Source organism: Glandiceps talaboti, chromosome 12 (assembly GCF_964340395.1).
Source record: "Glandiceps talaboti chromosome 12, keGlaTala1.1, whole genome shotgun sequence".
In the NCBI taxonomy this organism is placed as follows: Eukaryota; Metazoa; Hemichordata; class Enteropneusta; family Spengelidae; genus Glandiceps; species Glandiceps talaboti.
In genome coordinates, this window is record NC_135560.1 from 17,260,672 (window position 1) to 17,277,263 (window position 16,592).

General features: G+C 36.1%; 1 protein-coding gene across 2 annotated transcripts in view; it reads left to right on the forward strand.

Annotated features, from left to right (window-relative positions):
• The window catches only part of LOC144443178 (proprotein convertase subtilisin/kexin type 5-like), a 35,739-nt gene extending 19,690 nt beyond the window's left edge, over positions 1-16,049 (forward strand). Inside the window, exons 13-30 of one of the 2 annotated variants that reach the window (XM_078132557.1) lie at positions 288-582; positions 941-1,131; positions 1,334-1,658; positions 2,044-2,153; positions 2,460-2,696; positions 3,093-3,326; positions 4,224-4,574; positions 5,131-5,322; positions 6,483-6,716; positions 7,333-7,552; positions 8,127-8,224; positions 8,905-9,162; positions 9,802-10,032; positions 10,575-10,773; positions 11,361-11,566; positions 12,091-12,221; positions 12,874-13,051; positions 13,574-16,049. In XM_078132557.1, the coding sequence (XP_077988683.1) occupies positions 288-582; positions 941-1,131; positions 1,334-1,658; positions 2,044-2,153; positions 2,460-2,696; positions 3,093-3,326; positions 4,224-4,574; positions 5,131-5,322; positions 6,483-6,716; positions 7,333-7,552; positions 8,127-8,224; positions 8,905-9,162; positions 9,802-10,032; positions 10,575-10,773; positions 11,361-11,566; positions 12,091-12,221; positions 12,874-13,051; positions 13,574-13,857 (3,974 nt within the window). In that variant the 3' untranslated portion in view covers positions 13,858-16,049. The remainder of the gene's footprint in view (positions 1-287; positions 583-940; positions 1,132-1,333; positions 1,659-2,043; positions 2,154-2,459; positions 2,697-3,092; positions 3,327-4,223; positions 4,575-5,130; positions 5,323-6,482; positions 6,717-7,332; positions 7,553-8,126; positions 8,225-8,904; positions 9,163-9,801; positions 10,033-10,574; positions 10,774-11,360; positions 11,567-12,090; positions 12,222-12,873; positions 13,052-13,573) is intronic. The other variant, XM_078132558.1, reaches the window with a different exon arrangement.
• The last annotated feature ends 543 nt before the right edge of the window (positions 16,050-16,592 follow it).

Consider the following 16,592-nt stretch of genomic DNA (forward strand, 5'->3'; position numbering starts at 1 on the left):
TGAATGTAACCTCTCAGAATACATTGTAGTGCCACCTAATGTAAATAGTTACCTTGAATGCATTGGACAAGTTATTTATTTAACCTTTAGCAATAGTATACTCAAATTTCTATAATTTGAACTAATTGAGGGTTTTCCCTTGGGGTGGTGGGTTCATGAAGTATTAACACGATAATCAGATATCTGGAGTACTATCAACATAAAGCCGTAAAATTATTTGAAAACTTACAAACCAGAAAGCATCAGTAAAATAATGTCAATATATGATTGTTGAATTGTTAATTCAGGCACACTGCATGAGTGGACCCTGACTGTATATGGTACTGATAGCCCAGTCAATCCAGGACCTTCACCAGCCGTGGCATCCGCATCACCAGCTGTTGTCAAAGTAGAAAGAAATGTGAATGCTACAAAACATCCACAAACTAGAGCTCAAGGTTTTGATGATGACTTTGTATCTGATGATTATTCTGACTACTATTATTCTGCTGATGACTGTGACGAGGAATGTCTTGACGGATGTGATGGATCAAACCCTGAAGATTGTTGGACTTGTAGAAATTTCAGGGACAGGTTGACTCTGTAAGTGCATTTTAAACAAAGTGTGTAATATAAAGTTTCTCTATAGAGGTTTTGCTTTACTTGAGTATCCTCATTGTGTGGCTGTTCTTACATTTTGTAACACTAGCAGACTGTGAATTACATGACAGGAAGTACCAATCATTTGAAGAGGTAGAAATAAGATTGAAAGTGTAGTGCCCCCTCATGTGTTGTAGTCATCGATTACTTTCGTTTTTGTATCTTGGGCAACCTGTATCAATGTGTCCAGATGCATTCTTTGCTTCTGATGTTCACCACTGTTTCTGATAGTCATGAAAAATTGAAATGCAGCGATCCTTCAAGTTATTTTAATTGACTACCTTTGTTTTTTTTATCATAGGAAATGTGTTTCCATGTGTCCAGATGGGTTCTATGCTCCTGATGTTCACCATCGTTGCCGATACTGTGATGAGAAATGTGGAACCTGCAATGGACCATCAGAGTACGACTGTCTGTCATGTCCTGATGGCCAGTTTCTTATTGAAGACAGGTCTCAGTGTACTGATGACTGTGGAGTTGGATATTTTCTTGGCAAGTCATCAACCATCAACATCTTCTGTTTAGTAAACAGTGTAGTTAAACCCCAATGTTTGAATCCCATGGTTATGGATTAACAGTATCTTATTGGTTTAGCCATAAAATGATTAAAAGTGATTAACATTTCGTTGAGGACCAACTTTGCAAACAATATCAAATCAGTGCTTATATCTGTATTCTTTCTTTTTCACAATAGAATATGAAACCCAAAATTGTGTGCCGTGTGAAAGTCATTGCAAACAGTGTCTGGGCAGCGCTGATTTCTGTATATCATGTCAAGATGGAATGGAAATGCAGGGTAGTACATGTCTTATTGGATGTCCAATGCATACATACAAAGATATAGATGACAAATGTCAGCAATGTGATGAGTCCTGTTATAGCTGCACTGGGCCTTCAGATGAAGAGTGTCTGGACTGCCAACAGGGTTATATCCTGCAAGAAAGGAAATGTCTTAGGGGAGACTCCTGTGGAGAGAGCTATTATAGAAATACTTATGTTGACCCTCCTGAATGTGCAGAGTAAGTGACTGTGTAGTTAAAATTAAATACTGTAGTATTACCCAATATTTTGGTCAACCATAAATTAACTAACTAGCCTTGTCGCTATGAGTCGCTAGATGAGTTTCAATAGCAATCTTGTGCTGGATTTGGTGTCACTTTTCTGATTTAATTGTTCATCGTTAAAGGGGAATGCCCCCCCCCCCCCCACCACACACGCACAGAAACACACATCCAGTTTAAGTCATTATTAAAATGTATTGAACCCAAAATTCATTTAATAAATTTACTTCTTTTTTAAAGTATTGTTTTTCCATAGCATTAACAAAACTTAAACCTCTGACTTTTTAATTATTTTTTTGTTTTTCTGTGATGTTCATTCAACTTTTATCACATTGTTTTTCAGATGTCATGAAACCTGTAAAACTTGTATAGGCCCTGGTGAAGATGATTGTCTAGAATGTGCTGAAAGCCTCCATTTCAATGATGGAAGATGTCAACAGACCTGTGCTTATGGTAAGTGGTGACAATACTCCATTTAATTGGCAAAGTCAAGCCAGTTATTCCATATCACAAATACTTTGTGTTACCCATTTCTTTTAAATCATGTATAAAAGTAATACCGAACAAAAAGAAATATATGCATTCACTACTTTTGTATCTTATCATGCCACCATTGTTGTATAGAAGTAAAGAATTTCAGATGTTCTGTGTTTTCTATGAAGACTTGTTAAAGGTCAGTGTGCAAGTGTCCATTTGTGCCCATGCTTCAAAGGTGTTCACATCATTTGTTTGTTTGTTTGTTTGTACTTTCATTTGTAGGTGAATATATGGGAACAGATAATGAGTGTAAGGCATGTGATGAATTTTGTGTACAATGCCAAGGTCAAGGGCAATGTTATGAGTGTGAGTATGGCAAGTTTCTAGACGATGAAGCAACGTGTGTACAGGAATGTAGGAATGGTAAATACGGTTACAATGGAGAATGCCATACCTGTCACTCATCCTGTAAGAAATGTCAAGGAAGTGGAGCTGCAGACTGTATTCAATGTAAACGAGGTAAGGTCTCCCTGCACTTTAACAAGTACCAGCATTTTCAGCCTGATTTTGGTTTATTTCAACTGTGTTGTTGTGAGCACAGTAAGAATACTTCAAATTAACCTGCCAATAAAGGACATTTAGTACAAAAACTAGAGCAGTTCTCAGGGTGAAAATATATACCTCTGGCATAGGTAAAATTTTAGTTGCCATAGTAACCAATATATTTCTGAAATCAGTTAGAAATCAGCATTAGACTTAGCCCTGACAATATCTTGTAAATATATATACATGTACTAAGCTATTGTTTGATTCTTGCCTTTATACCTTGACTTATGCAACATTTTGTCTCTTACTCTTAGATAGATAACTTAATATCATGTGATTAATTTTAGTTTTACCCATTTATTGTTTAAGATGAAGACGACAGAAGGTTTCTACAGGAAGGCATGTGTGTGTCTCATTGCTCTACTGGTTACTATGGTGATGAGGATGCTAATGTGTGTAGATCTTGTGATCCATCGTGTTTGAGCTGTGATGGTCCATCTAGTAGAGATTGTCTAGAGTGTGCTGAAAATGATCCTGTTGAGGGAGAGTGTGCTGGAACAGATGAATCAGACTGTGACTATGTTTGCAAGACTTGTAATCCAAGTAAGCAGTTACTTGATAATAACTCCACCCTCCCAGTAGTAAACAAGTATATGATAACCTGTGTTTTGCAACTATTATTTTTTAACCTTACACTCCTAGCCCCATGTAAATCAACATATTCAGCAACCTACTGCGTCAATCTGATTAAAATCCGATGTAGATGTCGGCTAATCGTTCATTGCTAGTGTACCTTCGTTATTTTGCTTGAATTGACCTGCGTGGTACATGTTTACGTTTTTAATCCTGATCGCCTCCTCTACATCTGAAGTGGCGCCCATACAAATTCTAAAAACATTCAGTGATTGTATTGCTATATATTTATGGTAATTAAAGAATTCTTGTTTAGATGTACCTCTATGCATTTCGTCTTATGTACATGTTAGCTACATTGGAACGCGTTTCCTGGTAGTGTTCATGTTTATCTCAGCGAACGCGTAAGTGTTCTCTGTAGTAGAGCCGTAGTACGCTTCTCCTCGAACATAAAGTAGTCATGAAGTATTGTACGATTCATAGAAATATTTGCCACAGTTGTGTTATATGAACTCAGAAAAGGGGAAATTTAAGATATAATTTCTAAAAAAACGTCCTTATGAAAATTTCGGGCACTTTGCATTGCATTGCATTGCATTGCATCGCATACACTATAAACTGTCTTCAGTAAGATGCAACCTGATTGACTGTGTGGCTCACGGAGCAGAAATTCGTTTGTATGGCCGCCACTTCAGATGTAGAGGAGGCGATCAGGATAAAAATGTAAACATGTACCACGAAGGTCAATTCAGGCAAAATAAGTAAGGTACAATAGCAATGAACAATTAGCCGACATCTACATCGGATTTTAATCAGATTGCCTACTGCGTGTACTTCATGTGATAATGATAAATATCTGTTTTATAGGACATCCTGAAAAGTGTACATCATGTTTTAATGGTAAATACCTGTCGGAAGATGATTGTGTAGAAAGCGAGCTTTGCCCATCGGGTACATTTGGAGACGATGCCTCAAACGAGTGTCTTAATTGTCATCCGACATGTGAAACCTGTAATGATAAACACCATACCAGCTGTATAACATGTGAAACCAACTATTACTTGACTGATGACAGTACCTGTGAATCTGAGTGTCCAATTGGAACCTACACTGATAACAAGGCTCAAGAATGTACAGAGTGTCATTCTTCTTGTGAGTCATGTGTTGGTGCTGGTCATGAGAGATGCACTAGCTGTGTTCCTGGCAAATATCTCAATGGTAAGTGATAAATATTTATCTTCAGGGCCTGAATATGGCTTTTCTATATGTATGGCCTCAAAACCTGGATACAAGGTTATTGTTATATATCCTATTGGATATTCAGGTAATACAGAATTCTATGTCTTACATTGTTTACAACTCATTTTGCCAATTAAAAGTTTCTATGGTAACATCATATTGTGAAAGTAGGTGTTGTTCCCTGTTTTTGAAAAAATTGATAATAATAATTAAAAGTCAACATATATCTCTCTTGATGGATATATTTCATCAAACATGCTATTTTCCAAATTTACAGTTAATTATGCTGTGGAAATGATACAGAACACAATGTTTCATCAGCAATTCACTGACAAAACACATACTTTGAATCAAAGTAAATTCTAATAAGCTTGCTTCACTTAGAGGAATAATGTCAGTTTTTTGTGTAGAATTCAACAAAATAGAGGTAAAATATGAACAGTTAGACTCACTGTGTCCCTTTATTAAATATATTAAATCTTTGTGGTCACCACAACAGATTAAACTTTACAATTTGTCTTCATTTTTTCAATAGGAAATAACTGTGTGATTTACTGTGATGATAACCAATACAGAGATGAGGATAGCAAGCTATGTATTCCTTGTCACAGGTCATGTGCAACTTGTAGCGGTCCCTCCGACTATGACTGTACATCATGCCCAGATGGCTTTGATGAGTATCATGGTGCATGTACTTCTAAGTGTAGAGATGGACAGTATCAAGCAGGTACCACTCATTCTTTTTACAATTTACTACTTATCATAGACAAGTTATAGTTTCTTTGGACCTAAATTGAAATTAGTGGGGAAAGTTTGCTGTAGGCCATCTACTATAGACGTAAACTAAAGCTTACTAGGGTAAGGTTTACCATAGACGGGCTGTGAAAATAGAAACTTACCCTGGTAAGGTGTACCATAGACGGGCTTTGAAAATAGAAACTTTCCATGGTAAGGTTTACCATAGACGGGCTATTAAAATAGAAACTTTCCATGGTAAGGTTTACCATAAACGGGCTATGAAAATAGAAACTTTCCATGGTAAGGTTACCATAGACTGGCTATGAAAATAGAAACTTTCCATGGTAAGGTTTACCATAGACGGGCTATGAAAATAGAAACTTACCATGGTAAGGTTTACCATAGACTGGCTATGAAAATAGAAACTTACCCTGGTAAGGGACGGGCTGTGAAAATAGAAACTTACCATGGTAAGGTTTACCATAGACTGGCTATGAAAATAGAAACTTACCATGGTAAGGTTTACCATAGATGGGCTATGAAAATAGAAACTTTCCCTGGTAAGGTTACCATAGGCGGGCTGTGAAAATAGAAACTTTCCCTGGTAAGGTTTACCATAGACGGGCTATGAAAATAGAAACTTACCCTGCTAAGGTTTACCATAGGCGGGCTGTGAAAATAGAAACTTTCCCTGGTAAGGTTTACCATAGACGGGCTGTGAAAATAGAAACTTTCCATGGTAAGGTTTACCATAGGCGGGCTGTGAAAATAGAAACTTTCCATGGTAAGGTTACCATAGACTGGCTATGAAAATAGAAACTTTCCATGGTAAGGTTTACCATAGACGGGCTGTGAAAATAGAAACTTTCCATGGTAAGGTTTACCATAGACGGGCTGTGAAAATAGAAACTTACCAGTTTAAGGTGTACCATAGACAGGCTATCAAGGTAGAAACTTACAACGGTAAGCTTTGCCACAGACAGGCTTTCAGTTTAGCTTTGTCATCAATAGTTAATTATAGAGTGATGCTTAATGTTTGTTGCATCTCAGTGTTCACAATATGTACCTTGTACTGTGATTCACATTGACTGTCACAAACTCAATGGTGTCACACACATATCTATCAATATCTATGTAATTTGTTTATAGAAGATGGAGACTGTGTGTTTTGTAACGATGCCTGTGAAACTTGCAATGGTGGCTCTGAATCGGAATGTCTTAGTTGTAAGTTTGGCCAGTTCCTCGCTCCTGATAGCACATGCACCAGTCAGTGCGACAACAGGTTTTTTGAAGATTACTCTAGTGGTACTTGCCAGAGTTGTCATTCCACATGTGAAAGATGTCTGGGAAGTGCTGAAACTGACTGTTGGGAGTGCATTGATGGTAAGATTCAAATACAAACTGTGTTTAATATTTTACACCTGAAATGACTGCTCTAACTAAGTTTGACATTAAGTAAAATCATATTGTTAACATAAGCTTGTCAATACCTAGTAGGTCTGTACTGTTATGTTTAAAAAGTGATGTTTTTCTGTATTTCTTTGTTTTGCATATCTTGTTTCCATGACAGATGATGAATTTATAGATAGTTGGATCCTCTGAAATGAAACTTCAGTTTGTTGGGTAATTTCTGATATAGCCTTTCACACAGTTGATTGACTTTCAGGCAAGAAGAACTTTAATCAGGTTTGCTAGTTTGAAAGTATTGCTTACAGATGATTCGTTGATAGTCAAACAAACTTTAACCTGATTGGCTAGATTGAAAGTATTGCTATAGATGATTCATTGATAGTCAAACAAACTTTCAAACTAATGTTATGCAGGTTTAGTATGAGAAGATAATTAATACATGTAAGTGAAAAAAAGTGAATTGTGAAAACAAATTTCTACTGATTGCATTGTAGTGATTTGAGTCATATCGGCCAAACTATAAATGTGTCTTTTGTTGTCTGTAGATACAGCAGAACCAATTCTCATGAATGTTTTGTTTGTTTTGTAGGTTTGTATTTGTATGAAGGTGTTCGTTGTGTAGAGCATTGTCCTGAGGGTTTCTATGCAGAGACTAGTAACAAATTCAGTGAATGTCAGCCATGCTCATTGGGTTGTCTGGATTGTGTGGACAAGAGAGACAAATGTATTAGCTGTAGAGATTATACTTATCTCTTTATTAATGATGATGAAGACGATGATGAACAGAGATGTGTTGATGTGTGTCCAAAGTAAGTAATTTTTCAGCACTGTCAAGGTTATAACATGGGCAGTATGTATTCTCTGTGATGACACCACTTACAGCGCCCTCTATCATTAAGTGAACAAGACTGACCTCATGCAATTGAAAGCTGTCAGCTCATCAAATTATGTTTTGTGTATTGGTTAAAATTTTAGTGCTCACAGGATAGTTTTACTTTTGCATGTAATATCACTGGGGCAGCAGTCATGTGATTGAGTGAGTGAGTGAGTGAGTGAGTGAGTGAGTGAGTGAGTGAGTGAGTGAGTGAGTGAGTGAGTGAGTGAGTGAGTGAGTGAGTGAGTGAGTGAGTGAGTGAGTGAGTGAGTGAGTGAGTGAGTGAGTGAGTGAGTGAGTGAGTGAGTGAGTGAGTGAGTGAGTGAGTGAGTGAGTGAGTGAGTGAGTGATTGTGATTAAAGCAAAGGGCTCACCACTACTGAAAGGAGCATTACTTGAAACTTTCAACTGGAAGCCGATGAAGGTAGATAAGTTTCAAGTATCACTGTGTGGGAGCTCGAAACTTGGCATAAGCATATCTTCATGACTTGTGTATTCTTGAATTGCAGGGGTTATACAGCTGATGAGTACAGTCAACAGTGCATTAAAATTGAAAATGACTGCCCATTGTATTGTGCTCGGTGTAACAGCTTCTCTGAATGTGAAGGTAAATGTCAAACAAACATAAAGTTGGCTCATGGTCAATAGACAGACAGACGGACAGACTAAGCCAGTTTTAATATTTGAATGGATAGGTTGAAGTGAAATATGGAAATGGTGAATGGTAACCTTTCCTTGAATAGTTCTGTAATAAGAAATGCATATTTTATAAGGGATGTACTCAAGGACCACAATGGTATTGGTGGTAATTGGTTTGTACAGATACAAATGTACTATCAAAGTCACCACAGTTGTATTGTGGTAATCGGTTTGTACAGATACTATCAAAGTCACCACAGTTGTATTGTGGTAATTGGTTTGCACAGATACTATCAAAGTTGCCACAGTTGTATTGTAGTAATCGGTTTGCACAGATACTATCAAAGTTGCCACAGTTGTATTGTGGTATATTGGTTTGCACAGATACTATCAAAGTTGCCACAGTTGTATTGTAGTAATCGGTTTGCACAGATACTATCAAAGTCACCACAGTTGTATTGTAGTAATCGGTTTGCACAGATACTATCAAAGTCACCACAGTTGTATTGTGGTAATCGGTTTGTACAGATACTATCAAAGTCACCACAGTTGTATTGGTGGTAATCGGTTTGTACAGATACTATCAAAGTCCAATTCTACCTAATGTTGATCTTCTAACACAGCTCTTGTTTGATTTCCTTTATCTAGAATGTGAAGATGGTTTCGTCTTGCGATATGATTTATGTTATTCAGATGATGAGGCTTGTGAATACAATGAATATGATATTTGGGATGACAATGGTGGAATGACATGTCAACCTTGCCATGAGTCGTGTAATTCCTGTGTAGGACCAAGTTTGACTGACTGCACCAGTTGCACAGAAAATACTATACTACAAGGTGGTAAATGTCTTACGACATGTGTATCAGGAGAGTATGCAGATGACAGAACACAACAATGTGAATGTAAGCAAAACTATATAGTCACTATGAGTAATGTACCTCAAATGAGCCAAAGGATAACACTGTGAAATGCACCTTGGAAATAAACTCCAACTCATTATCACTTAAAATCAAGAAAAAAACTCAGAGGTCACATTGAAAAAGAGGTCAAAATGTTATCAAAATTAAGGCATTTGAGAATCCAATATGGCCACCAACTCTATGGGGAAAATACAAGATTGATGATTTCCTTGAAAAACAAGATGGTGGACCCCAGACTTACTCTTTATTGTTTCAAAAGGGTTGGAAGCAACCTTTCATTTCTCAATGTTTGGAGAGATTTTGAGAAATTTGAATTTTGGTGAAATTTGTCCCTGATGCATATTTTACCTTAAGTTAATAATATAGCCAGTTAGTCACTGATAGTAAACGGAATATTTTTATGTATTATGAAGCACTTTCTTATGTGTCTATTAAATACATAAGTGACAGTTTGAACATAACATCGGATGCCTTATTCCACTCTTTCAACACAACATACAAATGAAATATTTATTTCAAATGGTTATGTGTGAACCAGTGTGTGATATGACATGGGTTGCATGCCAGATGAAGTTGTTTCCCTTCTTCTGTTTATCAAACCGGGTATGATTTCTCCCACAGCTTGTCATGCATCTTGCTGGGAATGCAACGGTCCATCTGCCACAGATTGTCTTGCATGCCGTACTCCTTACCACTATGATACTTACCTGGGTACTTGTCGATCACAGTGTCCTACTGGTAACTATGAGAGTTCTGTAGATGAATGCTCACCTTGCCATGATGATTGTGGTAGCTGTGATGGACCAACAGAAAATGAGTGTCTGAGTTGTAAAAATCCATATTTCCATTATGGTATGTTTATTTTGATTTTGCTGCACTGTTGTATAAGGAGACAGTCACTTATTAGATGTCAGTTCTGAAAACAGGGTTGGTTCTTTACCATTGTTTTGGTATTTTTAAATTCCCAACTCTGTGTACACAGATGTTGATAGATTACTAGCATTGGGTACTAAGATTGTCTCCACATTTAGTACAACATTGCCAGATATTGTTTAACTTACACTAAAATTTAGAAATAATACCAGCAACAAAAACCAGGGATACACACATAGTAGCTGCCTTCTCTTGAAATACTATAGACTAGGCTAGTGTATCTGTAATGGTGAATGACAAGGCTGCCACAATAGTAAGTAATTGTATTTTGAACATGAGCACTATATAATACTTAGAATTTTCAGATATTTACATTCAAATGCAGACTAGATGTGCTAAGATCTGTCTGACAAGTACATGCATGTGCCAAGTTTGAGCATCTCAAATAGATAGATGAACTACTAAAATGGCCATCCTGGATAACTAGATTTTATCAAGTTCTTTCTCAATAACTCTTACAGAGTATGCTTGTCTTGATACCTGCCCTGATGGTTACTATGGTGATAATGTACTTGACAGTGATGGTCAGGATGTCAAGGAATGTCGTCGTTGTCATTACAAGTGTAAAACTTGTTATGGTCCTATGTCAGATCATTGTATTGAATGTGATGAACATCTAGTGATGATGGGTAATGACTGTGTGTCAGTATGTGGAGCTGGGTAAGTAGAATCACAAGCAGAATGATGCACTTTATTCACCCTGCGTGGGCAAATACATGTAAAAAGTGACAGTTGACACAGATAAAAACAGAAAAACAAAAATAAAAATATTTATAGTACAATAAAAAATAAAAAAAATAAACCAAAATCCACAAACATAGAAAGAAAAAGTACTCTCCTGACCTAATCGTAGCCATATGAAAACTGTGTTTGTGACTAGTAAATGTAAGAGATTGGTTTGGTGATTGTCATATTGAAGTCAGTATTATTATATTTTTACAATTACAAATACAAAATGATGGATATCATAACTGTGATTATTACTTCCTTGTCAAAACACAAAAAATGATACATGTAAAATGATTTGAAATAAGATACTTTGACCTTGACCTCTATGTTCAAGGTCAAACATGTTCAAAATGGTAATATACACCTCTGATATGCATGGACCAATTTCAACCAAACCTTGCACAATTGTTAGACTCGGTAGTCCACATATACACATTACATTGTTTCATGGATAATGTGTTGTTTGGTATTACATGCCAAGATAAAGATAACTTCATTACTCTAATTTGCACTTATAGCTTCCATGAGGTGAAGGGTGATTGCAAGCCATGCCACTACAGCTGTGAACAGTGTAAAGGACCAGGGGACGATGAATGTTTGAGTTGTCCAGCAGGAGCAGTTTTACAGGAATACAGTTGCAAGAGTCGATGTGAAGAGAGTCATTATATAGATGCAGATAACACAACATGCTCATCATGTCATCCTTCTTGTCAAGAGTGCAGAGGTAGGACAACACATTATTTGAAATCTTGACCTGGAATTTAACTTTATACATTTGATGATTGACAGGCATCTCCTTGACATTTATTTGAATATGCAAATGTTTCAGGGTCATGACCTGACTCATTTACATATACTGTGCATATTAGTAGGCTGTATCATTATTTGTAAGCAGGACTTTCATACCACCAACCAGTATTCATGTTTGAGTATAGTCACGGTGAGCAGAATGGAATATCTTTGTCAGAGATTGTGGTAACTATGAAGTCATTTCCTGCAAGATTTTCCTACAAACACATGCAGGAAATGCCCAAAATGGCAAAACAAATATAAGTGCAGCAGAGCTTTTTTGCAAGATTTCAAGTTGAATAAGTTACTGAGGTTCTATTTTATCACCCCAAATCATATGTAAGTAATTTCTATCATATGTAGCAATGATAGATACAAGGGTACTAAAGACAGAAATTATTATTATGGCTGGACTTTACCGTTAATAAGTTTTTGATCAATTTCTTTTTGACATGTTAGGTCCAGGTCCACAAGACTGTACTAAATGTACACACAATGACTGGTTACAGGATCAGATATGTTATCCTAGATGTCTACCAGGACATTACTTCAATGGTCATGAAAATGACAGCATCGAAAATAGTGCAGAGGTAAACTTTAATCTTTACTCGGGGGTTTTCTCTTGATCATCGTTCAGTAGTTACATTGTATTTGTATATGTAATACTATGTGCATTGCCATATCTCTGTGTATATCTGGGAGGAGTGTATGTGCATTGTGTGTGTGTGCTGGGATATATGTGTGTGTGTGTGTGTGTGTGTGTGTGTGTGTGTGTGTGTGTGTGTGTGTGTGTGTGTGTGTGGTGTTATGTGTGCACTGTGTCAGTCACTGTCAGTCTGTCAAGATGGGTATGTGTGCACTTTGTGTTCATATGTGTCTGTGTGGTGAGATAGAGGGCTACATATGGACTGTCTGTGTCTGATGTAATTCATATCAAGTAAACACCATGCAGTGTTATTCATGAAATGCTGACTTTGATATGCATTTAGTTATAACAGATATCTATGTGTAAGATGGAAAGCCTGTCACTAAAATATAAATATATATTCCAAATACAAATACTGTCCCCTAGTGTAGTGATAGATGTTTCTTTCATGCCACAGCTGAAATCTTAGACTGTAAGATACATCATTGTTCAACCCTATCAGGCTTCTAAATTGGCTGATAGCATGGCATAAATGTACCTAACAGACTACTGAAATCTTGGTTCAAATAATATCCTTCATATCTTTAAATCATCAGAAATGTGAACCTTGTGACTCGTCCTGCAAGGCGTGTTTGGGACCTGGTCCTAAACAGTGTCTGGCCTGTGATAAACCAAGGGTGTATGATAAGAGGGGACATCGATGTGTGACATGCTGTGATCCAAATAGTGTAGAAAACAGTGATGAAGAATGTTGTAATTGTGATTCTAAAACAGGTAGGTAACAGATACAGTGGCAAGCAAACTTTTACTGAAGTTACATTTAATAAATCCATATTTCTTTCAACAGCTTTCCCATGTCTTCAGTTTTCATGTATCACATAGATGGGCACTCCTTTGTATTTCCTTTGCTAATACCACAATGTTCCAAACAACTTGTCGGTGGTTAAACCACTTGCCTCTTACCACTACGGTTGGGGTTCGAACCCATTGTAAGTACATTGTAACTAAGAAGAGTGTAGTTCAGTTTGACTCTACTGAACAACACAGGTTTTTCTCCAGGTACTCCGGTTTCCTCCTACACTAATACTGAACCTTCCTCTTGTTATTGGCCAATGCCTGTTGGCTGGTTTATAAATAAACTGATGTTGGTAGTAACAGAAACAGAAAGATTAATTCCATGGTCTGCCACAAATAGTATTTAATACCCATGTTTTCATTCACTTTTCAACACACCTATCTGTTTGATATTATGCATCAGTAAATCATTTGTTGGTGTGTTTGTCTTTCCTCACATAGGTGAATGCAAAACTATCCGTTCATCAGGCCACAACACTGCATTGAACTCCAAGGTCAATGTTACAAAAGTATCAACCCTGGTAGGAGCTATCGTTGGATCAATTGTTGGAGTCTTCTTGATTGTTTTTGGTGTGCTGCAGTGCCGTTCTAAGAGACTAATGTGTTTTAGTCGCAACTACCAAAAACTGCCAACCTATTATGAGAGTAACACAGACGAAGTACGAATGCCAAAACAAGATTACGGAGAAGAAGATGTTGAAATTTACAGTCAAGACAGACTATAAAAAAACTGGTGACATATACTACCAGCAATTTCTTGACAAAGCTGCATATTTTTAAAGTAAAAAAAAAAACGTTCTATTCTTGGTACACGTTATCTAGAGAAATCAAAAGCAACATGATTTATATTTTGGTCATTGCAGCTCAATTATTTTAATAAGCAGGAAAAAAATCAACATCAACCAAGATATGTTGATGTACGGGGGGGTGGGGGGGGGGGGGTAAATTTGTATTCTCTATTTAATGAATTTACAGTTAAAGTCAGTTAACCTGAAACAAAACATGTTACTAATTTTGCTACATTTTATTACCTGGCACAACACAAATTGTTACATTTTAATCTGGTGTGGGGTCACCTAAAACTAACCGTGTTTAGGTAAGATTTTTTATATACCAGATAATGAAATTTCACAATGTTAGTAATCTTTGTGTTGCCATGGTTATTGTTAATCTATTTCAGGTTAATAGACTTGTATTGTATCCACTCATTTGAATAAAAACAAAACTCATTCTCTTACATCAATCATTATTTGATAAAGATTCTCGATTAAAAAAGAAGTGTTTTATTCCAGTTTGGATTTTACAAGGTGGTGTGACAGTATGAGGAATTCTACTTAAATCTGAGTGTGTGTGTCTACTTCATGAAGTACAACTGTTTACACTTTGTTCTGTTTGTCCAAATATCTATGCAAACATGTGTGTCATTTTGTTCTAGTGTATTCTCACTATCTCACTGACTACACGAGGACTCATTTTGTAAATCTCAATCCTGTAAACTGTTGGTAACGAACCATAAAAAAAGTGGATTACAGTGAAATATACAAAGTATTTTGTCAGGGAAGTACATCTGTGAGGATATGAATTACATGTATGTGAGACACAAGTTGGGTGACACCAAATAGTTCATTTATGCATGTACCAGCAATCAATTTTTGTGAAATTATGTAGTTATTTTTATGTTACTTTGTATCTGATCATGGTAAATTGTGCTTGAATAAAATTGAACCATACTTTTAACTTTGAATCAGGTAACAAGGTCTACTGAAATTCTGAGTTGCAAAACAAAAATAAAAATTATACCTATGTGCAGAATGTAAGACTAAGTAAATGACAAGAAATTGTTCTAACATAATCATACTTTATTAACAACTTGTACATGTTTTTTGGTTCTGCTTTTTCTTTGTTTGGCTATTTATCTGTTTATCCCTTCTTATTTGAGTTGGGGTGCAATTTACATGAATTTGATACTTCCTATAGTTAACTATGGCTACTGTACAGTGTGTAGAACTTAGAAGTACATTCCTCTGCACAAAGTGTAGGGCACTGACTTTTTTTAAAAAGAAAGGAGGGTGGGGATAAGCAACTGTCTGAAACTTTATTGTGCAGAGTCTGACTTGGCTATTTTGTTTGTTGAGGTTTAGATATGCAAATACCAAGAAATCATGAAAATAGTAAGTACTGGTACAGTGGATATTAGAACTCAGTTATGTTGGGATACCCTGCTGTCTCATGTCTGTGATGTTATTTTAACCATTCTTAGAAAGTGGGCTGAGTATCATGAATATAACATATTTTGTACCAAGTTACAATCATGATTGTGAGACAGTTAGAAATTTCAGTTTGAAAGGTGTCAGTTTATTTACATCTTAACGTCAGGAGCTGACATCAATATTTTCATCGATAGTGTTTACAATGAACTGATGACTGTAAAAGTGTGTTGTCGTGTCTTATGAGTAGAATGGTCTGTGATGTAGAATAAGTCATCTGTTGTCACACCTAGTGATACATTTATTCACCTTGTTCTCCTATCGATGTTTTTTGTTTTGTTTATTAAAGAATCCTGTGTTGAATTATCAACAAATAAATACAGTACAGCGCTTAGTACAGCATACAAGGAAAGCACCAGATTCAGTCATCTGGCTTTACACGTAATTAGACACACAGTATACAAAATTGAGATGAATTGCAAATTGAGTATTCCATCACAACAGACTTCTAATATTAATTCTCTGTGTCAAGTTCAACCATAGCCTGTGTACTTAATGGTCATATTTTTGTTTTATATGATTCAGACAATGTTGTAGTTTATTTTTTATAAAAGATATAGAAATATGTACATTTTGTATCTTGGGTAGTGGGATATTTTTTACATGTATTTTATAGTAGTGTCATTGTATAATGGAAATGAAACGATCAATAGTGATTAAAATAATATGTTGAAAAAAAATCAAAATGTGAGAACCTTTTCTAAAAAGTGACAAGTCTATTACTAAACTGAAAATGTCATTGTTATGGATGCCTCCTTGCTGACTACACTTGCTACTTGTCTTTGGCAAGCAAAAGGGTGCACACACAGCTTTAAGTCTTTCAGCCTACACTGTCACTTATACAAAAAATAATTGGTGATATGGCAGTTTACTCTATATAATAGTGTTTTTACAATATTAGGATATGGACAAGATTTTTTTATGAGAAAGATGGTCAGCAAGGATCGACAGCTTTCATTACCTTTTGTGACAGTATTACACATGTACATCTGGGTATACTATTATTAGTATGAGGGCAAGATCAAAACAAGGATTTTAAATTGCATCATTATCTTAATATACTTTGGCAAGTAAACTCATTCCTCATTGTTGGTGCTGCTGTTAGATTTAACTATGCACTAAGCAATACCTTAGATATCACACATCAATGAAAGCAACAATTGGTATGTGGCACATTTGAGCCAAGTATCTTT